This window comes from Rhinatrema bivittatum, chromosome 8 (assembly GCF_901001135.1).
Source record: "Rhinatrema bivittatum chromosome 8, aRhiBiv1.1, whole genome shotgun sequence".
In the NCBI taxonomy this organism is placed as follows: domain Eukaryota; kingdom Metazoa; phylum Chordata; class Amphibia; order Gymnophiona; family Rhinatrematidae; genus Rhinatrema; species Rhinatrema bivittatum.
In genome coordinates this window covers 145,824,707-145,849,963 of record NC_042622.1, presented here as the reverse complement: position 1 = coordinate 145,849,963, position 25,257 = coordinate 145,824,707, and the positions used below count along the sequence as shown (strand labels likewise).

The following is a 25,257-nucleotide window of genomic DNA, read 5'->3' as shown; positions in this document are numbered from 1 at the left end:
TGGGCATCCATTGGGCCCAACACCGAACTAGCCAAGCAATCATTTGCAGACCTCTCTCTTGCCCTCCTTTTACGGGCCGAGTGAGGCATGCTATATATACCAGGAAGAAAATAAAAGTAGTACTTAGCTTGGCTGGATTGGTCGTCCTAATTCTTATTCCCCAACTGGAGACTGAGAGGTAATTAAGGAGTCTTTAAAAAATCCATCCAAAAATCCATTCGAATCCATGTAAAGCCCGGCAAAGGCGCGCACCCCTTGGGCGCGCGCGGCTTTGGCGGCACGCCGCAAGTGGCCCGATCTTATAGGACCACTTCCGGGGTCCCGCCCTCCACGTAAGGCAGACTGCTGAACACCGTCGGGGCAATACGCCTGCTCTTACCCCCAGATTCTTCAGCGAAAGGTAATTATACGATACTTCCCTCTCGGTCTCGAAGGAAAAGTTCTGAAGGGCCCGGTCTTATAGGACCACTTCCGGGGTCCCACCCTCCACGTAAGGCAGACTGCTGAATGCCATCGGGGCAATACGCCTGCTCTTACCCCCGGATTCTTCAGCGAAAGGTAATTATACGATCCTTCCCTCTCGGTCTCAAAGGAAAAGTTCTGAAGGGCCCGGTCTTATAGGACCACTTCCGGGGTCCCGCCCTCCACGTAAGGCCGACTGCTGAACGCTGTCGGGGCAATACGCCTGCTCTTACCCCCGGATTCTTCAGCGAAAGGTAATTATACTATCCTTCCCTCTCGGTCTGCCAGCATCTTTAAAAGCTGTCTCTGGGTGAATGTTGGTGGCTCCAACCTCTTCCCCTCACAGCAGCCTGCCCTGAGACGTTGCTTCCTCGGGCCGTTCAGAGAGGCGCCATTTCTCTGTCTCTCTATCTACATCTCTTGTGGATACTAATCTGCTGCCTCCGGGAGAGTTATTTACCTCACTCTCCCATGCTGCGTTCGACGTAATGTGCAGCCTGCAGGGAGTCTGGGCAACTGTCCCGCGAGGGCCTCTTCTCGAGGTGCCTCCCCGGCGGGGAGGGATCCTCCAGGCCAGGGGGACATCCGCTTTCGCGCTCTTCTGCTCGCCGGGCCTCGGGGAGGTCGGTTCCGTCCCGTACTGAAGAAGGAATGGCGGCCATCTTGATTTCGGAGCTGCCTGCTCCTGCGCCTCCCGATTTGATTGACAACTCCGGTTCTTCGCCTCCTCCACCGATTCTGACACCCCTGAGCCCAGCTGATAATAATTCAATAGTGGGGCAGTTGAATGGGGTCCCTCCTGCTGACCTCCCAGGGCCGTTTTTTACCAAATTCATTTTGCTTCTGCACAATGCTTACTTGGCAAGGCTCTCTCAGGATGCAGCAGCTCCCCCTCCCCCAAAAATCCCCAGGCTTCAAGGGAGTGGGGATTTGCCAGATCTCGCTCAGGTACCTGATCCTCCGGGTCCCCCAGGGGCAGGGACCACACAGTTCCCAGGAGCAGGGGGCACACAACCACCAGGAATCCCTTCGGGACCCTCTCGAGTGCGGGTGGTCCCCCAACTGGCTAATCCCGACCCCCTCCTCCCTCAACATCCTGACCCAGACTTGGATGACCCAGTACCACTACTGGAAGGGGATGACCCGCGTTTTACGACTTTCAGAGGGATGAATTGGACTCGCTCATTCCTCAAGTCTTTGAAGAACTAGATATTGAGGCCCTACAAGAGCCTGCAGGGCCCAGTGAGACTGGGAGGAAGGGGGACCCTCTTCTTGGCAGCCCCCAGCGAAAACGTTTCCTTTCCATCACAGGCTTCTTCAGTTGTTGTCAAGAGAGTGGGATGTTCCTGATGGGTCCCTCCGGGTCGGCAAAGCAATGGACAAACTGTACCCAATCCTTGAAGAATCTTTGGATCTCCTCGAGGTGCCCAGTGTTGATGCATCGGTGTCCGCGGTCACAAAAAGGACAACTATCCCGGTCACTGGCAGCACCGCGCTAAAAGACATCCAAGATCGCAAGCTTGAGGTGTATTTGAAGAGAATCTTCGAAGTTTCGGCTCTGGGGGTCCGAGTGGCGGTCTGCAGCTCTCTCATGCAACGAGCAGGGCTTCCTTGGATGCAACAATTACTAGGTGCTCAAGAGCTTCCCCCTGAAGAAGCACAGCAAGCGGACCGCCTGGAGGCAGTAATGGCGTATGGGGCAAATGCTCTCTATGATCTCCTCCGAGTCCTAGCCAGGTCCATGGCCTCCGCCGTCTCTGCTCGATGCCTGCTTTGGCTTCGCAATTGGTCGGCAGATTCTTCCTCCAAAGCTCGGCTAGTCTCCTTGCCTTTTAAAGGAAAATTGCTTTTTGGAGACAAGCTGGAACAACTCATCCAGTCCCTTGGAGAGAATAAGGTGCATAAGTTGCCCGAAGATCGACCTCGGGGTTCCAGGACTTTCAGCTCCACGCGTTACCGCTTCAAGGGATAGCGTCGCTTTTGTCAGTCCAGACCAGCTCCGCAGAGACCGGCCTCCTCCCGGTCACAGTCCTGGTCTCATTCCTTTCGTGGCCGCAGACAGTCCAGGGACAGCCCCTCCCAAGGGGCAACCAAGTCCACACAATGAAATCTTGCTGGCCAACCCCCAGGAAAGGGGGATGGCTGTCCCTCTTCTACAAGGAGTGGGTCAAGATCACCTCAGACTAGTGGGTCCTGGATATCTTAAAGCACAGCTACAAGTTAGAATTTTCTCGGTGCCTAAGAGACCGATTCGTCTTCTCCCCCTGTGGTCCAGTGAAGAAGCAAGATATAGTGAGGCGCACGCTGGTTCGGCTCCTGGGCTTGGGGGCCATCATCCCGGTACCCTTGCCGGAACAAGGGTCAGGCCACTATTCATAGAAACATATAGAAACATAGAAATGACGGCAGAAGAAGACCAAACGGCCCATCCAGTCTGCCCAGCAAGCTTCACACATTTTTTTCTCTCATACTTATCTGTTTCTCTTAGCTCTTGGTTCTATTTCCCTTCCACCCCCACCATTAATGTAGAAAGCAGTGATGGAGCTGCATCCAAGTGAAATATCTAGCTTGATTAGTTAGGGGTAGTAGGGGTAGTAACCGCCGCAATAAGCAAGCTACACCCATGCTTATTTGTTTTACCCAGACTATGTTATACAGCCCTTATTGGTTGTTTTTCTTCTCCCCTGCCGTTGAAGCAGGGAGCTATGCTGGATATGCTTGAAGTATCAGTTTATTCTTCTCCCATGCTGTTGAAGCAGAGAGCCATGCTGGATATGCAGCGAAAGTGAAGTATCAGGCACATTTGGTTTGGGGTAGTAACCGCCGTAACAAGCCAGCTACTCCCCGCTTTGTGAGTGCAAACCCTTTTTTCTTCTCCCCTGCCGTTGAAGCAGAGAGCTCTGCTGGATGTGTGTAGTATCAGTTTTTCTTCTCCCCTGCCGTTGAAGCAGAGAACTATGCTGTATATGCATAGAAATTGAAGTATCAGGCTTATTCCATCTACTTCATGGTTCCCAAGAAAGAGGGAGACTTCCGTCCTATCCTCGACCTCAAAATGGTCAACAGGGCCCTCAAGATTCCACACTTCCGGATGGAAACCTTACGCTCCGTGATCGCGGCAGTCCACAAAGGAGAGTTTTTCTAGCTTCCCTAGACTTGAAGGAAGCTTACCTGCATATTCTTATTCTTCAGTCACATCAGCGCTTCCTTCGCTTCAAGATTCTGGGACAGCATTTCCAATTCCAGGCTCTGCCATTTGGGCTAGCGACAGTGCCATGGACGTTCACCAAGGTGATGGCGGTGGTAGCTGCGGCTCTCCGAAAGGAGGGGATTCTAGTTCACCCTTGCCTGGACAACTGGCTCATCCGGGCGAAGTCCCGGGGTCTGTGCCAACAAGCTGTCAAGAGGGTGCTGCATCTCCTATGCTCCCTGGGTTGGGTCGTCAACCTCACCAAGAGCCATCTCACCCCCTCACAAACAATCGACTTCCTAGGTGCCCACTTCAACATCAGACAGGGGAAAGTCTTCCTCCATCAGGATCGGGCGCACTCCCTCATTTCTGAACTGCAACGCTTCGTGGATCTCTCTCTACCCACAGCCTGGGACTACCTCTAACTGCTGGGCTCCATGGCATCAACTATAGATTTAGTGCCGTGGGCTTTTGCCCACATGCGTCCGCTGCAGCAGGTGTTACTCTCTCGCTGGAAGCCTGTGTCTCAGGAGTTTCAGGCTCCTCTTCCACTTGCGGATTCGACCAGACACAGCCTGCTCTGGTGGCTCAGCCTGGATCACCTATTTCAAGGAGTGGACCTGGAAATCCCACAGTGGGTGATTGTAACCACGGACGCCAGCCTCTCCGGCTGGGGGGCGGTATGCGGGACACAGTCGACTCGGGCAATGGTCACCCATCCAGGCGACCTGGCCTATCAATCGTCTGGAGACCAGGGCGGTTGATCTGGCACTCAAACATTTTCTCCCCTTACTACGAGGGCAAGCGGTGCGAATTCTCTCAGACAACGCAACGACAGTGGCATACATCAACCGCCAGGGCGGCACAAGAAGTTGGCACGTCTCCCGAGAAACCGAAAAGTTGATGGTATGGGCGGAGTCCCATCTCTCCCACCTGGCAGCCTCCCACATTGCGGGGGTGGACAGTGTTCAAGCAGACTTCTTAAGTCGCCAGTGCTTGGATCCGGGATAGTGGGAACTCTCCGAAGAAGTAATGCAGCTCCTGGTGCAAATATGGGGGACCCCCCACCTAGATCTGATGGTCAAACAACGGAATGCGAAGGCCCCGCGCGTCTTCAGTCGCAGGAGGGAGCATGGCGCAGAGGGTGTAGATGCCCTGGTCCTTCCATGGCCACGGGATCTCCTGCTCTACGTGTTCCCACCGTGGCCTCTAGTGGGGAAGGTCCTCCGGAGGATAGAACTCCATCAGGGTCCAGTAATCCTGGTAGCTCCGGAGTAGGCTCGAAGGCCGTGGTTCGCGGATCTGATCAACTTGGCAGTGGATGGCCCCCTACGGCTGGGACATCTTCTAAACCTCCTCCGTCAAGGTCCAGTATTTTTCGACCGGGTAGATCGCTTCTGTCTTGTGGCATGGCTTTTGAACGGCGCAGGTTGAGAAGACGGGGGTACCCGGACGAGGTTATTTCCACCCTACTTCAGGCTCAAACCATCTACGTCCATTGCGTATGTTTGTGTCTGGAAAGTGTTTGAAACGTGGTGTGTCGCCCTGTAGGTTTCTCCACGCCATGCTTCCATTTCCAACATCCTCCCCTTCCTGCAGCAAGGTTTGGAGAAGGGGCTGGCCTACAACTCCTTAAAGGTCCAAGTAGCAGCCCTCGGGGCCCTTGTGTCTCATTCTCATGGACTTCGTCTCTCTTCACATCCTGACATTATCTGGTTTTTGCAAGAGGTGAAACATGTCCGGCCTCCGCTCCACTCTTCGTGTCCGTCCTGGAATCTAAATTTGGTCCTCCGGGTTCTTGGTAGTCCACCGTTTGAACCTCTCCTCAGCGCCACCCTCAAGGATCTCACTCTCAAGACTGTATTCCTGGTAGCCATTTATTCAGCTCAACGGATCTCGGAATTACAAGCCTTGTCGTGCAGGGAGCCTTCCCTCCATTTTATGGATTCGGGGGTTTCCTTGCGCACGGTACCAGCTTTCTTACCCAAGGTGGTTTCCGCTTTCCATCTGAATCAGTCAGTAGAGCTCCCATCCTTCCCAGCTGATAGTCCTCGAGAGCTCAAGCGACTTGACGTAAAAAGGGTCCTCATGCGCTATTTGGCAGTAACTAATCCTTTTCGCCTCACAGACCATCTCTTTGTCCTATGGAGTGGACCCAAGAGAGGATGCAAGGCTTCCAAGACCACCATTGAACGGTGGTTAAAGGATGCAATCTCTTCCGCCTATATCGGTTCTGGTCGTACGCCTCCGGCAGGCATTAAGGCTCATTCTCTTCGCTCCCAAGCTACCTCTGGGCAGAGAGCCACTCCGTCTCTGTTCAGGAAATCTGTAGAGCAGCTACCTGGAAATTATTGCACACATTTGCGCATCACTATAGCCTGCATGTTCCCTCTTCACAGTTTGGATCTTTTGGTGCGCAAGTTCTTCGTGCTGGGCTATCCATGGCCCGCCCTACATAGGGAAGCTTTGGTACATCCCACTGTCTGGACTGATCCGGGTACGAACAGGGAAAAGAAAATTATTCCTCACCTGCTAATTTTCGTTCCTGTAGTACCACAGATCAGTCCAGACGCCCTCCCTTTCTGGATTGAGCCCAGCTCCAGTTATTCTCTAAGAGTCTGTATGTCATTTCTTTTTGCAAGTTCTAAGCGTTACATGTTTACAGTTTTCAAGTCGATCCATACCATGGACTTTTCTGGCTTTGATATTCTTTATACTGAAGGGACACAGAGGGCGCTCCAACCTATTGACTCCATCTGCTGGAAGGGGGACACAACCCACTGTCTGGACTGATCTGTGGTACTACAGGAACGAAAATTACCAGGTGAGGAATAATTTTCTTTTCGAGCTGTTGACGTGGGCGACCTCGAAAGATCTGATGTTGAAGGTCTGTTTCCTCGTGGTTATTGTATCGGTGTGGCATGTTTCGGAGCTACAGGCCTTATCTTGTCAGGAGCCCTTCTTAAGGATTTCTAACGAAGAAGTTTCTTTATGAACGGTTCCCTCCTTTCTTCTGAAAGTAGTGTCCTCTTTTCATTTGAATCAGACGGTGGCGCTCCCATCCTTGGCAGGCCTAGATCTTTCTACTTCCGAGCCTAGGGAGTTAAGACAGTTGGACGTCATACCCTTGCCAGACATTATCGAATGGATGTCCGGGCCCCAGAGCCCGGTTCTTTTGGAGCCAGTGTACTCCGAGCGGGACTTTCTCAGTCCCACCCTGGTTAGGAAAGCTTTGGTACATCCCAGCTGTCCTGGACTGATCCGGGTACGTACAGGGAAAGGAAAATTGGTTCCTACCTGCTAATTTTCGTTTCTGTAGTACCACGGATCAGTCCAGATGCCCACCTGGAGGAAAATGGAGAGTCCGCTTGGCCGGTAGCTGATCAATTTTTCTGCAAGTTTTAATGAATGCCCCCCTTTTCAGGAAAGGTTTTGGGCATGTTGTTCATTCATTCATAAGGTTTCTGGTGTTTTCATTTCCTCTGCTCTTCAGGGGGAAGTGGTTTTATGGTTGCCGTTATGGTTTCTCTAATTTGTGCTTGGGTACAGTATAATACTGGCAGACACTAGGTGGCACCTCAGGGGTATAGGACAGACTCTGCAAAGTCTTTTTCTGTCTCCATCTGCTGGAGGGGAGGAAAAACCCAGCTGTCCTGGACTGATCCGTGGTACTACAGGAACGAAAATTAGCAGGTAAGAACCAATTTTCCTTTCCCAGGGTGGCAGAGTGGTGACCAGCTCTACCACCAATTCTATTAATTATTCGGGTAATTTATAATAGGTTTTTGACAGGAGACAGCATGTAATGGTAAATGGTACTTAGTGTGAAGAGAGATCGGTGTTAAGTGTGGTGCCACAGGGATCGGTGTTGGGACTGGTTTTGTTCAATATCTTTTGTGAGCAACATTGCGGAAGGGATAGAAGATAAAGTTTGTCTATTTGTAGATGATATTAAGATATGCAACAGTCTAGACATGCCTGAACGAGTAGAGAGAATAAAAAGTGATTTAAGAAATCTTGAAGAGTGGTCGACGATTTGGCAGCTGGGATTCAATGCCAAGAAGTGCAGGGTCATGCATCTGGGGTGCGGTAATCCAAAAGAGCTGAATGTGATATGGGGTAAAAGACTGATGTGCATGGACCAAGAAAGGGATCTTAGGATGATAGTATCTGGTGATCTGAAGATGGTGAAGCAATGTGACAGGGTGATAGCTAAAGCCAGACAAATGCTGGGCTGCATAGAAAGAGGAATAACTAGCAGGAAAAAAGAGATGATTATGCCTTTTTACAGATCCTTGGTGAGGCCTTACCTGGAGTACTGTGTTCAGTTCTGGAGCCCATATCTCAAAAAGGATAGAGACAGGATGGAGGCAGTCCAGAGCAGGGCAACCAAAATGGTGTGGGGTCAGTATCGGAAGACTTAAGAGGAGAGGCTGAAGGATCTGAACATGTATACCCTGGAAGAGGAGGTGCAGGGGAGATATGACACAGGCCTTCAGTTACCTGGAAAGAAAACAATAGAACCAGGGGTCACAAAACGAAACTCCAGAGAGGACGACTCAGAACCAGCATCAGGAAATATTTCTTTACGGAGAGGGTAGTGGATGCCTGGAATGCCCTTCTGGAGGAGGTGGTGAAGATGAAAATAGTAAAAAAAAATTCAAAGGGGAATGGGATAAAAACTGGTTCTCTGAAAGCTAGAGGACGGAAATGAGAAAAGCATGCAGGGGGTAACTTGCTGGTGTGGCAGTTACTACCCTTAGCAGAAGACATGGAGATTACTACCCTTAACCAATCTACCTTGATGCTTTTAATGCAACTGCAACATTGCTCCCCACTTTGATGGAGGGGTGAAAAGCCGAATTGGATTCAGATGACAACCGAGGGCACAGACAAAAGGGAAAAGCACATGTGCTTCTACGGCCAAGACCATAAACAAAACACATCAAGCAGCACTTTCTGAATTTTCAAGAAAGTTCATCACCCAGTAAAAAATGTTGCTAGCTGCAATTTTTATGGGTTATCATAAGGCTTGGGGATAACTGCATGGACCAGCAATTACTACTTAAGAAATTTGCTGGGCACACTGGATAGACTATTTGGTCCTTTTCTGCCAACATTTCTATGTTTCTGTTGCGTTGGAGGTGGATTCTTGGGCTGAGGTGGGGTTGACGCAACCCATAGTGAAGGACCTACGGGCCCCCACCGTCAGCAGGTGGAGTGAGCTGAAGCTAGAGGCCACTGGAGCTTCACCTATATCAGCCCACGTTCCCCTCGGGTTGAGCCTTTGGGTGCTGGGGCCAGCAGGACTTAGGTGGGACTTGAGATAGGCAATTGAAGGTAGATGGTTCAGCCCAGAGACAGCAACCAGCAGGTGGCGTAACCCAAGCACCAAGGAACAAGGAGAGACTGAGCAAAGGAAGGCCGAAGCCTTGTAAGTCCACGTCCACGTCCAGAGGATAGAGGCAGAGGAGTCACTGTCAGACTCGGATGGAAGCTGGCGACCACGGACACTGTAGCAAGCAATGTGGAACTCTGGATAAGAGAGAGTCTATAGCAAGGATATCCGTAGCAATGGTCAGAGTACTGAGAAGGCAGGTGTGGTCAGGCGTAGCAATGGGCAGGCTTGGAGAAGGCAGGCGAGGTCAGACGTACTGGAGGTCAGGTTTGGAGAAGGCAGGCGAGGTCAGACGAAGCAGTGGTCAGGCTTGGAGAAGGTAGGCGAGGTCAGATGAAGCAGTGGTCAGGCTTGGAGAAGGCAGGCAAGGTCAGACGTAGCAGTGGTCAGACTTGGAGAAGGCAGGCGAGGTCAGGCTTGGAGATAGTCACAAGGCAGAGTCGGGCAAAGCAAGGTCAAAGTCCATGAAGTCAATCTGAGGCAAGGAGCAGGGTAGAAACGAAGAGACAGGAACCAGGAACAACGGGGAATCAGGAACACATGGCTGAGACGAATCTCTAAAGGCAATGAGCACTCGATCAACAGGGAACCGAGGAGACCTGTTGCAACGGCAACGCTTAGGAGCGCTGCCTGAGTTTAAGTACGCTGAGAGTGACGTCAGCATCCGGGTCCACGGCCAGGTTCCCGCCGCGGGCCCTTTAAAAGGATCAAGGATGTGCGCACGCCTAGGAGGGGGCGTGGCGCAATCGGCGGTATCTCTCCGCGGAGCAGGCGGAGAGGCCTGTCCAGAGGAGGAATCCTGGCTGGAGGTCCCGGGCAGGACCAGGGACACGGGCAGGGGCCCGAGGTCGTAGCCGGCGGCCGACTGCCGCCAACGATGGAGAAGAGAATGCTGAGGTCCATCTGGGAAGGTGAGAGGGCCTCCCGCGGGCGGCAAGCATAACAGTTTCTATGAAACTGCATGCAGGTTGGTGATAAATAGGATAAACGTATTGTGAGAAAGTATCAGAGAAGTTCCCCTAAAGTTTCTCTGAACTAGAGGTTGAAGAGCCATCTTCACTTGGAAGGCCAAACCCAAATTTCTGTTTAAATTAAAAAAGGAGAAAGAGAACAAATATGGCAAACTTTTTTTTAACTGTATGCAGCAAAAGAGAAAAAAATTAATCTAGCCCAGTGCATTTCAGCCAAGCTTTTAGAGGCCATTGTTCTTGCCATTGTACTTGCATTTCCCAGAAATGTCCTTTTAAAAATAGCCTTTTATTTATTAGAGTTGGATGTCCTAATTTTGGTTGTTTTGCTTTCCTTTATGTGAACTTAGAGCCTCTTTCAGACAAAACATTCTGACTACTGGAAACTTCAAAGTCAGTACAGTTTCTGCTGTTGTTGCTAGGCCCAGTTGTCATGGCAATGCTGCCAGGGCAATGAATGCCCTGTTTGTGAAACATGGCTTGTTTTTCTTCCCTCCTCCTACCCCTGAGTAAAAATGTGCTGAAGTGGGCTTGCAGGCCAGCTTGTGTGACTGGCATTCTTAAATCTGGGCACTCTGCTTACAGGGCAGTTTTCTTGTTGATGAGCCACTGAGAGTGGCCCATGAAGCTAGAGGCTTGTGATAACAGCAGTAAGATCTATTGGTAGTCTTCTTACCTTCTTGTGCCCAAGGAATCATGCTCTGTTGTAAAACCCTCTGGGGGGTAATATCTGCCACTGGCCAGCTGGCAGTTATCTAGTTAACTTTGGGATATTCAGCAGCCCAGTTACACCATTGAATTTACCCAACTATTTTAACATTAGTCAGATAACTTTAGCTGGATAATTGGTGGAAATATTCAAAAGTCAGCATTTAGCTGGCTAACTAACAAGTTATCCGGCTAAATGCCACTGAATATGGATTCCTCTGTGTCATAAAATGTTTCCTCCTTTATTATGTTCCTTCTGCTATAAAACTCAGTTTGTCTTACTTCCTTCGTTGTTGTGAGGGAGAGTGGGAATGGGAGGTATCTCTAAAGCGTTTTTGTACACTGACAACCCATTCATTCTCTCCCTCAGGGTCACGCTTCCTGACCTCTGGTGCCCTCCTGTCAGAGGCAAATGCAGAGAGGATCGTGAGGACGCTGTGCAAAGTGCGGGGGGCGGCCCTGAAACTGGGTCAGATGCTGAGTATCCAAGGTGAGACCCGAGGGGTGGGAATATGGGGTAATTGAAAGGGTGGGGAAGTGGGCAGAAGAGTCAGATGGAAGGCTGATTTTTGGGCTGCCAGAATCTCAAGCATTTGCTTAGTAGGAAGAGAAAATGGCTGTCTTGATGAGGTGACTGGATAAATCCTTTTTTTTTTGTTGCTCCTAGATGATGCCTTTGTGAACCCCACCCTGCAGAAGATATTTGAGCGGGTCCGGCAAGGAGCTGATTTCATGCCCACCAAGCAGATGATTGTAAGAACCCCATAGGCTCAGAAGAGGGCTGATATCCATCCTCCCAATCATCCCCCACTCCTCCTCCTGCATTCTTCTATAGCAAAATCTCCCTTTCTAACCTGTCACAAAATGGTAGTCAGTAGTAGCCCAACAGCATCGTTCAACTGCTAGTGCTGCAAAGTATCTCAGGAGATCCCAGAGCCTGCTCAGTGCTGCCCCCATTAAACCTTCCCTCCAAAAATAGCTTTCTGAAATTGCCCCTCCCCTTCCTTCAATGCAGAAAGTGCTGAACTGTGAGCTGGGTCCTGGCTGGCAGGAGCAACTGGATTTCTTTGAAGAGCGGCCCTTTGCAGCGGCCTCTATCGGACAGGTGCACCTTGCAAGGCTGAAAGATGGGCGAGATGTAGCCATGAAGATCCAGGTAGGGCCATTCTGGGCTCTTGCCACTGCATCTGTTATTTGAATGATGTAGAACTAGCCAATGATGCGCTGTCTCTCTCACTGCAGTACCCAGGCATAGCCCAGAGCATTGATAGTGATGTCAGAAACCTGATGACGGTCTTGAACCTTAGCAACGCTTTACCAGAAGGTAAGGCAGTCTGTGTTTTGTTTTGTTTTTTATTGTCCCCCTTCAGTAGCTCTGATTAGGGAAACCAGTCATAATGAAGGGTCTGCAGCATTTTCTGGCACCCCATGTCAGAGACAGCCGGGGCAGATGATAGAACCATAAATCCCCTCCCCAAAGAGCTGAGTGGTATATGGTGTTGGGGTTATGGGTAGTTATCCACTCTCTTTGCTGGCAGGACTCTTCCCAGAGCATGCGATCGAGATACTGAGCCGAGAGCTCACCCTGGAATGTGACTACCGGCGTGAGGCTCTCTGCACCAAAGAATTCCAGTGAGTTCCTCAGCTAATTGGGAAGGTGGGGAAGGGTGGTGGAGAAGGGGTAGGGGCCATGTGGCTTGCCTGAATATTCCAGCCCTTGTGAACTCATCTCTGCTTGGTACTGTTTGACATGGGAACAAAATAGTTGATACTATTTTAATTTAAAAATAATTTTTTACAAGATATGGAGGGGGGAGATAACAACATATTCTGAATTGTAGGCATGTCCCATACTTGATGCTTGTCTCTTGCACACCCTCTGACTTTTGCCCCCTTATCAATGACTTCTCCCATTAGGCGTCTGATGCAAGGTGACCCTTTTTTCTTCGTCCCTTCGGTGATTGATGCCCTGAGCAGCCAACGGGTCCTCACTACTGAACTCGTGCCCGGCTTCCCTCTGGACAAGGCAGAGGGGCTAGACCAAGAAACTAGAAATATGGTGAGCCAAGCCCTTGCTCAACTTGTGACAGCCATTCCCTAGCTCTCTTATGGGCCAATGTTTTTCCTGTGGTGGGTTTTTAAAACTTTATTTATGTTCTTAATTTTTTATCGCAGATCTGCTACAACATCTTGGACCTTTGCCTGCGGGAGCTCTTCGAATTCCGCTACATGCAGACGGACCCTAACTGGTCTAACTTCTTCTATGATCCCCAGAGTGGGAAGGTAAGCAGGGGGTGGTAGAGGATACAGAGGCAGGCCTGGCAGGATTCAGGTTCTTATCCAGAATTCAAAGAAAATGATGTCAAGAGATGGGGGTGTGGAGGGCAATAAACAGATACAGGAGGTACTGAGGGGAGATGGGAGCAGGCAGGGACAATAAACAGAGATAAAGGAACTGCTCAGGGGAGAGGGGCAGGAAAAAGGTAATAAATATATTTGTTTTTGGACTAGTAGACGTTCCTTCCTGGGTTTTGCCGCCCTACTAACAGATGGAAACAGAAGAAAAGCTTTACTGACACTGCTACGTAACCTAGTGTGCTACCTGCAGTCCTTCAGTATTTCTCTGTCTCCAGCAGATGGTAGATGGCATTTTCCTGCAGATAAGCAGGCTGAATTAGCCATGCTGTCTGGGGGACGTCTTCCAGGACAGCCGAGGCGGAGCTTCCTCTAGCTGACAGAGCTTTGCTTTGTGTGAGCCTGCGCATACTTTCTTGCGTGGCGCCATCTTCCCTTCAGTCTTGTCCTTCTGCTTGCACGCGGAGCTCCTCGACTCCCTCGGTCTATCTCTTCTTCGACGGTTCTATTCATTCTTCTGCACCTGGCATACCTACCAGACTGCTGGGATTCAAATCCTGCCAATGTGGCAAAATAATGTCTGTGATGGACGGGCACAATTACTGTTATTTGGGCCTGGGCCTGGAGCATGACATGGCCAACTGTAGGGACTGCGACTGCATGTGCCCACGGGCCCAGAGGCAGCGCGCCGCAAAGATCACGTACCTCAAAGAAGATAATTCAGGCTCCTATGCCCCAGCGTCGGAGCGCCTCTCGACTTACTCCTCCCTGGGCCCAAGATCTGACCAGCCTCGCCTGAAGTGGGCCTCCTCAGTCGGGCCATCAGCACCTTCCCGGATGGATGACAGGCACCCAAACCCTCCGTGCCCTTCCAAGCCGAAAGCATTGGGAGACGTGGCGGTGTGCCTGGCGCCAACCACCATGGGATCGACTCACTCGGCTGAGGCGTCACATCGGAGGAAAGTGTCGCCCGGACCTAGCCACAAGAAGCATCCAACGCATCTGGCAACTGCGAAACACGAGTGGTGCCAAACGCATGAGACATCACGTACCAACGCAAGGCATCGAAGCACAGCGAGAACTAGACACAGCGCACCTTCCTGGTGGACTCCGGAACCCAGCTGCAGTGCTCTTCGACGCAGGACCAAATGTCCCGGCGCTCAGACGCCTTCCTCAAGGTACTGGGCCTGGCGCAGGAGTCCGGTGGAGGCATCCTTCCCACACTGGACCTAACTTTCTCAGAAGAAGACCACATCTCAGTCACAGGCTCGGGATCCAGCAGGTTATCTGGGTCGGAGTTTTCGGACCTTTTCTGCCTCCAAATGTCGACGGGACTTCCTACACCTTCAAGAACCTCTCGCCAAGCGTCTCAAATCCCCTCCAATGGAGGAATGTGTTCCTGTCTGCCCACGAGGGCCTGACTTGGACATCCTCAGGGCAGCTGTACTGCCCAGACACCACAAGGATGAACAAGGAACTCTGGCGTCTCAGGTGATGACCCAGATATTGGACATACTCTCTTCAGTGGAAGACCAGCGAAGGCCCACGCCTCACTCCCCCCTGCTGGTCAACTCTCATAGGGGTGCTTCCCCTCCGTCTCCTAGAGGGGAACCCAGCCCGGACCAAGGTGACACCAGTTCAGACAGGGGGCCATCTCCTTCCCTGCCTCCTTCTCCAGGATTGTCCACGGGCTACCCCTCGGACTCGCCTGAAGGACCATCAGAGCCGACCTCCCAACCGGAGGATCTCTCCTACTCCAAGTTTGTGGAGAAAGTGGGGAACCGGTTGAATGTCGAGACCAAGAAGGTGCCCGACCCCTGGGCAGAAGTCGTGGGTATTCTAAAAATTTTTGAGACACCTGGCAAGCCCACCGCCTTTCTATCACATGCGGTGATTGATGCGATCATGACCAAATCATGGGAGTCCCCTTTCTCGGGCCTGGCCACCTCCAGAAAAATGGACCTCAAGTTCCATATGCAACAGTCCCCGTTCTATGGCACTTTACAGATTTCCCACGCATCTGTGGTGGTGGAATCAGCAATGAAGAGGTCCAAAAAGTCCCGTCTCCACTCTCCAGGCTGGGACTCCAGGTACCTGGATGATTTCAGGCATTGGGTATTCCAATCTGGGATGCTGAATGCTCAAAATTCAACAACATCAATTCTACATAACTCAGTATTTCTATGAGTGCGAGACTGAAGAAACAGCAAGGAAGGCTGTCTAACAAAGCCGTGAGGGCAACAAAACAGGATTAGCAGCCAGATGTCCAAAAATGATTTCTTTATTGAAAGGTAACACGAGTATGTAAAAAGTGCCCTTTTTACATACTCGTGTTACCTTTCAATAAAGAAATCCTTTTTGGACATCTGGCTGCTAATCCTGTTTTGTTTCTATGAGTGCGTACACTCTCTCAATCCCTTCGTCGCCACCACCTCACAGCCAGATGAGATGCCTCAACCATTCCATGACAGGGAAGAAGGCCTGCGACATCTGTTACGAACTAGCTATGAAGCCTTCGAAACATCAGCCCGGATGACAGTGGGAGGCAGTGCAGCCAGGGGATAGCATGGCTCTGGGCCAGCGCCATTTGTGAAGATGTCCATGAGAAGCTGACAGATCTCCCCTGCCATCCCGACGACCTCTTCGGAGACAAGCTGCGAGAGACGGTTGCACAGCTGAAGGAGCAGAACATCGCTGTCATGTCCCTAACATCCCCAGACCAGTCCAGCTCGAAAAAGTATTATCATACCTATAGGAAGCTGTTTTTTCCCCGATGACCGTTCCGCCAATACCCAGCGTACTGGGCGCCCTCCGACCCGACCAGCGCTACTGGCACAGCCACGGAATTACCAAAGGGGACAACGACAGCAGTGACTTCCACTCCCGCTAACCCCAAACCTCAACAGGGTTTTTAGAAGCGCAGGGGCCACTTCCACTGCTCCGCACTGGGGGGAGAATTTCCCATTTCTACGGCTCCTGGGAAACCATCACCACTGATCGTTGGGTTCTCTTCATTGTCAAGGATGGCTACACACTCTGCTTCAAATCAAAGCCAACTCTCCGCATCGCATGAGCCCGCATTGCTCCATCAAAGGGGATCGCACCTGGTTGCAGGGGAAGATATCCTTGCTTCTACACCAGTGTTCCATCTAGTGGATCCCCAGGTCCCGCTGGGGCCAAGGGTTCTACTCCCAGTACTTCCTCATACCCAAGAAGTCAGGGGGGTTGCACCCCATCTTGGATCTCCGAGCCCTGAACAAGTTCTGGTCAAGGAGAAATTCAAGATGACCTTGCTTAAGTCCAACCTTCCGTTCCTCCAGCCCAAGGATTGGATGTTCTCGCTAGACCCTTCCTCCTGGCGCTACTTGTGTTTTCCAGTCAGGAACCAACACTATCAGTGCAAGGTTCTGCCCTTTAGACTCTCGTCTTCCCCGAGGGTTTTTACCAAGTGCCTGGCAGTAGCAGTGGCTCACCTCAGGAGACAAGGAATGTGATTGTTCCCAAACCTTGACGACTGGCTACTAGTAGCCCCACAGCCCGCCACCCTGAACAGCAACTTGCTCACCATAAAACAATGCCTGGAAGGTCTAGGATTAGTGATAAACTACGAGAAATCCACCCTTTAGCCCAAGAGGAAACTTCAGTTCATCGGTGCCCGTATCAACACAACTCAGGGCCGAGCGTTCCTACCAATGGACATGGCCAACGTGCTCCGCACCCTAGCCCTCAGATGAAGGACTCGTCCTGTATGTTGGCCCGCTAGCTCTTGACCATAGTAGGTCACATGGCGGTAGCCATTTCTGTGGTACCTCACACACGTCTACACATCCGCAGACTGCAATGGGGCCTGAAAGCCCAGTGGTCTCAGTTCTCCCAGCCACTATCTTGCCTGGTTTGCATCACCCCCAGCATGCGATCCGACCTCCACTGGTGGCTCCAACCGGCGAACTTATCGCTAGGGATGCGGCTACACCCTCCACCTCATCAATTGCTTCTCACCACGGATGCCTCAACTACGGGTTGAGGGGCCCATCTAAGCTACACTTGCACGCAGGGCCTCTAGTCCTGATGGGAGAAGACCCAGCAGATAAACCTCCTGGAACTCCAAGCAATTGGAAAAGCTTTGCGTGCTTTTGAGGTTCGCCTACGGAGGAAGGTCATCATGATCCACACAGACAACCAGGTTGCAATGTTCTATATCAACAAGGAAGGAGGGCAAGTTCTTGGATACTATGCAGGGAGGTGGTGTGGATACTGGAGTGGGCGGGAGAATGCTCCATCTCCCTGCAGGCCACCAGCTGCCCAGCATAGAAAACGCCAATGCGAACAGGTTGAGCAGGATCTTCCATCCACATGAGTGGTAATTGCGCCAGGAGATTGCAGACTCCCTCTTTGGAAAGCTAGATTTAGTAATCTTTTATCTATTTTCTTAGCTTCCTCCTTTTCTTGGATGGATCAAGGTTAACAGAGTATAGTTTTACAAAAAAAAAAAGAGAGAAATGTTCAAATCCTTGTCTAGGGTCAAGCAATCTAACTTGCAGGCAGAGCTGTTTTTCAGTTCCCCTTGTTGTCTGTGCCTTGTGGGGGTAAGTTGTGATAGTTTTATATCTTTGCAGGTTAGATTTCTGTGTCAGTCTCTCCGGGGTGCAAGTTGGTAGTCCAACCAGGGCTGGTGGAAGCATTAGGCGAACTAGGACGCCGAGCATTAGGGAGCGCCGAGCCAATGCGGCCACCGGTGGACCTCATCCCACTGGCGGCTGAGCAGTGAACTACCGCTGTGCTGTGCTGTGTGCTGGACATACACAGCAGGAAGATCGGCAGGGCCGTGGTGGAGCTCATGTGACCACGGCCCAAAGAAAAAGGTTGCATCCAAACCTGCAAGTGCTCCTTCTCCTTCTTGCCCACGCGGCCCTGGAAGAAAACGTTGCCGGAGCCGCTTGAGCAGGAAGGAGGAGGAGCATCAGCCACGTGCAGAAGAGGAGCAGCGTTTATAGTCAGCAGGCTGATAAGAGGAGGAGGCCCCGTAGCAGGGCCGCCACCGCGGATCCCACATTGCGGGCAGCCTGAGAAGAGGAGGCCTAGAGGCAAGAGAGAGGCTGAGGGCCTGTAGAGTGTGTGTGTGTGTATGAGATGAGTTGAGAGATTGTGTTAGAGTGAGTTGTGAGTTGAGAGACTGTGTGTGGGAGTGAGGACCTGAAAGTTTGCAGATACAGCGTGTGAGAGCCTCTGTGTGGTGAGAGAGACAGCATGTGAAAGTGAGAGCCTGTGCTTGAGCAAGACAGCATGTGGGAGTGAGAGAGAGCCTGTGTGTTTGAGGGAAAAAGATAGATGGAGAGAAAAGAAATAGAAAAAAAGGCAATATAAAAGGAATTGGCAAAAAAATAAGAAAGGGAAGGTGGAACAAAAAAGCCTGTGACCAACCGGTTAGAAAACTAAGATAAAAAAATACTTTTTACTGATTGACACATGTAATCTTTGGTAATGTGCAAGAGTAGCACTTTCTCTATGCGTATCTCACAGTGTACGAGATCAGCATGGAGGAAGTGGAAACCCACGGGGCCTGCACAGAGGAGGCAGCAGAATGGGCTTCAGTGCCAGTAGCAACAATCGGCGCTTCCCCAATAGCCATGTGGCAGCAGTGACAGTGGCAGCAGAGGAATGAGAGGTACTGAGGCTGCTGGCAAAAGAAAGAGAGGGGGTCTGCTTTTAGTGTGTGTATGTGTATGAATGGGAGTCTGCCTGGGGGTGTATGTGTGAGAATAGGTGCCTGCCTGTGTGTGGTGTATGTGTGTGTGAGAATGAATTGGTGCCTGCCTGGGGGTCTGTGTGTGTGAGAATGAATGTGTGCATGCTTGGGGGATGGTGAGGGAGTGCTGTGAAAATGAATGGGAGCCTGCTTGGGGATCAGTGTGTGTGTGTGAGAATGACTGGGAGCTTGCCTGGGTGTGTGTGTGAGAATGATTGGGAGCTTGCCTGGGTGTTTGTGTTTGTGTGTATGTGAGGGAGCCAGTGAGAGCATGAGTGTGTATGAGAAAGTCCAGGGGAGTAAGAGTTTTTGTGTGTGGAGGAAATGGGATGCCCCCTTAAGGTGGGCAGAGCTATGGATAAGCTTTATCCGCTCTCAGACGAATTTCTGGAGCTTCTCAAGGTTCCCAAAGTGGACATGACTGTATCTGTGGTGATGAAAAGAACAACCATTCCGGGAGGTGCCGCTCTGCGAGATCTGCAGGATAGAAAGCTCGAAGTGTACCTCGAGAGTGTTCGAGGTGTCTGCTCTGGGCATCAGGGCGGCGATCTGTAGCTCCCTCACACAACGAGCAGGTCTCCGATGGGTCCAACAGCTTCTCAGTATGCAGGAGCTGCCTCCTGAAGAAGCGCAACAGGCAGACTGCCTGGAGGCAGTGATCACGTGTGGTGCAGATGCTCTATATGACCTTCTCCAAGTTCTGGCCAGGTCTATGGTTTCAGCAGTCTCGGCCAGACGTCTCCTCTGGCTCCGCAACTGGTCGGCAGATTCCTCCTCCAAGACTGAGTTGGGATCTCTACACTTCAAAGGGAAATTACTCTTTGGAGATGATCTGGATCAGATTATCAAGTCCCTCGGCAAGAATAAGATGCATAAGCTGCTGGAGGATCGACTGCGGACGACTAGGACCTTCAGTTCCACCAGAAGCCGTTTGTGGACTCAACGATGTTTTCGACAAACAAGACCAGCTGCCCATCGTCCGCCCTCTTCGCATTCCCAGTCCTGGTCTCATTCCTTTCGTGGTCGGAGACCGGCCCGGGATAGTCTTGCCCAGGAGGCAGCTTCCAAATCTTCACAATGAAGCCGTGCCGGCCCACTCCTCGATCCCCAGGATAGGGGGGCAGCTCTCCCTCTTCTACGAGGAGTGGGTCAAGATTACCTTGGATCAGTAGGTCCTGGATATTCTAAAGCACGGCTTCGCTTTAGAATTTGCTCATCCTCTAAGAGACATGTTCCTCTTCTCTCCCTGTGGACCGCTACAGAAACAACTCATAGTACGCCAGACACTCGACAGCCTCCTGGCCCTTGGAGCAATTCTCCCGGTTCCTCCGACAGAAGAGGGGGCCGGCCATTATTCAGTCTACTTTGTATTCCCCAAGAAGGAGGGTTCCTTTCGCCCGATCTTGGATCTCAAGATGGCCAACAAAGCCCTCAGGGTTCCACACTTCAGGATGGAGACCTTGCGCTCAGTGGTAGCGGTAGTGCACAGCGGAGAATTTCTGGCCTCCTTAGATCTGACGGATGCTTATCTTCACATTCCCATCCTCAAGGTGCATCAGCGCTTCCTTCGCTTCAAGATTCTGGGACATCATTTTCAATTCCAAGCCCTGCCCTTTGGCCTGGCGACATCTCCCCGTACTTTCACCAAAGTAATGGTAATAGTGGCGGCCACCCTCAGAAGGGAGGGAATCCTGGTCCACCCCTATTTGGTCGACTGGCTCATCAGGGCAAAGTCCCTGCTCTAGTGTCAGCGAGCGATAGACAGAGTGCATCTCCTTCAGTCCCTCGGATGGTTGGTCAATTTCTCCAAGAGCAGCTTTACTCCATCTCAGTCCCTAGACTTCCTAGGAGCACGCCTCGATACCACTGTAGGCAAGGTACTGCTGCGTCCAGATCAGGCCCAGGCTCTCATCTCTCAGATACAGCGCTTCATTTCTCTCTCTCGTCCCACAATTTGGGATTATCTTCAGGTTCTGGGCACTATGGCTTCCACTATCGATCTGGTACCTTGGGCTTTGGCGCATATGCGTCCTCTACAGAGAGCCTTGCTCTCCCGCTGGAAACCGGTGTCTCGGGAGTTTCAGGCCATCCTACCGCTGTCGGAGAGGACCAAGGACAGTCTGGCCTGATGGCTCAACCTGGATCATTTGTTACAGGGAGTAACCTTGGAAGTCCCTCAGTGGGTGCTCCCGTTTGGGGAGCGGTCTGTCAGACGAAATCGGCAGGAAGTGGACGAAGTTGCAAGCAACCTGGCCTATCAGTCGCTTGGAGACCAGAGCGGTACGCCTGGCGTTGAAGTGTTTCCTCCCCCTAGTTCAACGTCGGGCAGTTCAGATACTGTCAGACAACGCAACTACGGTAGCGTACATCAATCGTCAAGGGGGAACAAAGAGTCGTCACGTTTCTCGGGAGACGGACAAGTTGCTGGCCTGGGCAGAGGTCCACCTTTCCTGCCTAGTGGCATCTCACATCGCAGGAGTGGACAACGTTCAAGCCGACTTCTTGAGTCATCAACAAATAGATCCCGGGGAGTGGGAACTCCTCCGAGGAGTCAGTGGCACTTCTATTCAGTCAGTGGGAAACCCCCCATCTGGACCTGATGTCCACTCCACGGAACGCCAAAGCTCCGCAATTCTTCAGCCACAGAAGAGAGCACGGCGCAGAGGGAGTGGATTCCTTAGTCCTTCCCTGGCCGCAGCACCTTCTCCTCTGTGTTTTCGCCATGGCCCCTGGTGGGAAAGGTAATTCGAAGAATAGAGATTCACCACGGTCCAGTAATTCTGGTGGCGCCAGAATGGCCACATCGGCCGTGTTTCACGGACTTGGTCAACCTCGCAGTGGATGGCCCTCTTCGCCTCGGACATCTACCACGCTTACTGCACCAGGGTCCGGTATTTTTTGGCCAGGCAGATCGTTTCTGTCTTGTGGCCTGGCTTTTGAGAGGCACCAGCTGAGAAGGGGAGGATACCCGGAGGCCATGATTTCGACCCTCCTCAAGGCTAGGAAGACCTCTACTTCCATCTCCTATGTCCGAGTTTGGAAGGTTTTTGAGACCTGGTGTGGCTCCGTAGCTGTCTCACCGCGGAGCGCTTCAATGGCTCAGATACTGTCGTTCCTGCAGCAGGGCCTGGAGAAGGGATTGGCCTACAATTCCCTGAGGGTGCAGGTGGCTGCCCTCGGTTCCCTGATCCATCACCGGGAGGGAATCCCCCTTTCCTCTCACCTGGACATCGTCTGATTTCTCAAGGGAGAAATCAGACGATGTTAAGCCTCCTGGAGCCTCAACTTAGTTCTTCGGATTCTAGGCGGACTACCTTTCGAGCCGCTGTGATCCACTACCCTCAAGGATCTTACACTCAAGACAATCTTCCTGGTAGCTATTTGTTCTGCCCGCAGGATTTCGGAGCTTCAGGCGCTATCTTGCAGAGAGCCCTACCTCTGTTTCATGGATTTGGGAGTTTCCTTGCACACGGTGCCCTCTTTCCTGCCCAAGGTTGTTTCCGCGTTCCATATGAATCAGACGGTGGAACTCCCGTCTTTCTCAGCTGATGATTCCCGAGAGCTACACAAGCTTGATGTTAAGCGCATTCTCATTCGCTATATGGAGGCTACTAATGATTTTCGCTTGTCGGATCATCTTTTTGTCCTTTGGAGTGGCCCAAAGAAGGGGACCAAGGCTTCGAAATCCACCATTGCTCATTGGCTGAAAGAAGCTATCTCCTCAGCATATATTGTGCCGGTCGGCAGCCTCCAGTGGGCATCAAGGCCCATTCCCTCCGAGCTCAAGTGGCTTCCTGGGTGGAGAGCCAATCCATTTCGCCTCAGGTGATATGCCGAGCAGCCACCTGGAAGTCATTACATACTTTTGCTCGGCACTATCATTTGAATCTACAGCCACCGGTCTTTGGCTCCTTTGGCAATCGGGTCATTCGAGCAGGGCTATCCGGGGCCCACCCTACACCCACTGTCTGGACTGATCCGGGTACGTACAGGAAAAAGAAAATGATTCATTACTTGCTAATTTTCGTTCCTGTAGTACCACGGATCAGTCCAGACGCCCTCCCTAAGGATTTATGGGATTGGGATTGCCTCTCTGCTCAAATTGTTTTCCGTATTCAGCATTTTCAGTGGCTTTTTAATGGTTTATTTTGCAAGTTTAGTTGACTATCAAAGTTTGGTACACAGTGTACATTTGTTCAAGTTGAAAGGGTTTGATACCTTGATCCATCCATCTTGTCTCTTCAGGCTTTGATATTCTTAATATTGAAGGATATCAGAGGGTGCATTGGCTTATAAGGGAGCACTCTTCAAATTTTTCTCTGACTCCATCTGCTGGAAGGTGGACATAACCCACTGCCTGGACTGATCTATGGTACTACAGGAATGAAAATTAGCAGGTAAGGAATAATTTTCTTTTAAGTACCACTTTTACAGGTTCAAATGTGTTATTTGCAAATACAAACAGAGAACTGTATATTAAGGCTGCCATCCCAATAGCTGACATCACTTTCTCCTGTAGGTGTGTACTTAATTCCTTACAGATCTAAATTGGTTATAGAAGTTTTCGTTTCTTCCACTGTGGATTTCCAGGATTGTTCTATGGGAATTGGGCTCAGTTGGGGCCGGTTTGGTTAACCTCCCTGCTCGTTGAGGGGCGGATTTTAAGAGCCCTGCTCGCCTAAATCCGCCCAAATCCGGGCGGATTTAGGCGAGCAGGGCCCTGCGCGCCGGTGAGCCTATTTTACATAGGCTCACCGGCGCGCGCAGACCCCGGGACTCGCGTAAGTCCCGGGGTTCTCCAAGGGGGGCGTGCCCGGTCGTCGCGGCATTTAGGGGGCGTGTCGGCAGCGTTTTGGGGGCGGGTCCGGGGGCGTGGTTATGGCCCGGGGCGGTCCGGGGGCGTGGCCGCGCCCTCCGTACCCGCCCCCAGGTTGCGTCCCGGCGCGCTAGCGGCTCGCTGGCGCGCGGGGATTTACGTCTCCCTCCGGGAGGCGTAAATCCCCCGACAAAGGTAAGGGGGGGGTTTAGACAGGGCCGGGGGGGTGGGTTAGGTAGAGGAAGGGAGGGGGGAAGGTGAGGGGAGGGCGTTAAAGGATTCCCTCCGAGGCCGCTCCGATTTCGGAGTGGCCTTGGAGGGAACGGGGGTAGGCTGCGCGGCTCGGCGTGCGCCGGCTATACGTAATCGATAGCCTTGCGCGCGCCGATCCAGGATTTTAGCGGATACGCGCGGCTCCGCGCGTATCTACTAAAATCCCGCGTACTTTTGTTTGCGCCTGGAGCGCCAACAAAAGTACGCCAACGCGCCTTGTTTGAAAATCTACCCCTGAGTGAGGAGATTATATTCAATATTTTTGTGTGCTTTGTCAGGGAAATACTGAGGAGCTGCAGGTCGCATACTCTCCTATTAGGGATGATGTCATCTAAACAGATATTTCTCTGCCTCCATCTACTGGTAGGGGAGCAAAACCTATGCATCTGGACTAGTCTAGAAGGACTCAAGGAAAGAAAATTAGCAGGTTAGAACCACATTTTTCTATATATATATCAGGACAGCGATCCCTGGCACACTTGCTAAGCCCCGGCATGTGAAGGCATTTTGTTTGTCAGGTGGGAGTCGTGGGGTTGGACTCAGGCATTTGAAGGGTTACATTAGAAACTGAGCAGCTGGAGGCCTGGGCCTAGTCCTTGTATTTCCCATATATTGAGCACTCCTCTCACCCTCATTCCAGCCCCTTACTCCCTAGAACATGGTCTGCACCCCGACCATACATTTCTTCTCTTTTCTCCTTCTGGTGTTGGGCACTTTGTTCCTGGCTGCCTCTCCCGTGCCACTCACAGCAAAGCTGAACTGAGCCACACAGTGCTCTGTAGAGACCTATGCAGCCCTGTGCAGTCCAGCTGTGAATGAGGAGGGAGAGGTGGCAGCAGCCAGGTATATTTATTTATGAACACTTGATATTCCACCTTTTTCCAAAGTTCTCTAAGCGGATTACAATAAATGTAAATGAACAGAGGCATTAGAACGGCTTACAATAAAATCATAATTTGTAATTAGCAAAGCATTGGGTTAGGCATAGAGTGCCCTCTGGAGAGGAGGAGAGAGGCCACAGAACGGGCACTTGGGAAGCAGGGTAAGGACAAGAGACAGGGTGATGGGTATTGGAGGAGGGAGCACCTGAAAGGGTGGTGGATGAGAGAGAGAGGAGGCTGCACAGGGAAGGATCATGGTAAGGAAAGAAGCCTGCATACTTGGAGGGGGAGTAGAATGTGCTGCAGAGGGATGGACACTGAGGGAGAGAGGAGTCTGTACAGAGAGGAGTATTAGAGGGTGGGAGAAGGCAGGGAGGGTTGCTAGGATGTCTTGGGTATGACACTGAAGGGAATGAGGCACTGGGATTTGCATCCATGAGCTGCATGCCTCTCACTCTCT

At 51.5% G+C, this 25,257-nt stretch overlaps 1 protein-coding gene across 1 annotated transcript in view; it reads left to right on the top strand.

The window, feature by feature from the left end:
* The window catches only part of LOC115096856 (atypical kinase COQ8A, mitochondrial-like), a 53,248-nt gene that overhangs the window by 11,491 nt on the left and 16,500 nt on the right, over positions 1-25,257 (top strand). Inside the window, exons 6-12 of the mRNA XM_029612060.1 lie at positions 11,097-11,216; positions 11,394-11,479; positions 11,742-11,882; positions 11,969-12,050; positions 12,265-12,358; positions 12,644-12,785; positions 12,902-13,009. Coding sequence (XP_029467920.1) covers positions 11,097-11,216; positions 11,394-11,479; positions 11,742-11,882; positions 11,969-12,050; positions 12,265-12,358; positions 12,644-12,785; positions 12,902-13,009 — 773 coding nt within the window. The remainder of the gene's footprint in view (positions 1-11,096; positions 11,217-11,393; positions 11,480-11,741; positions 11,883-11,968; positions 12,051-12,264; positions 12,359-12,643; positions 12,786-12,901; positions 13,010-25,257) is intronic.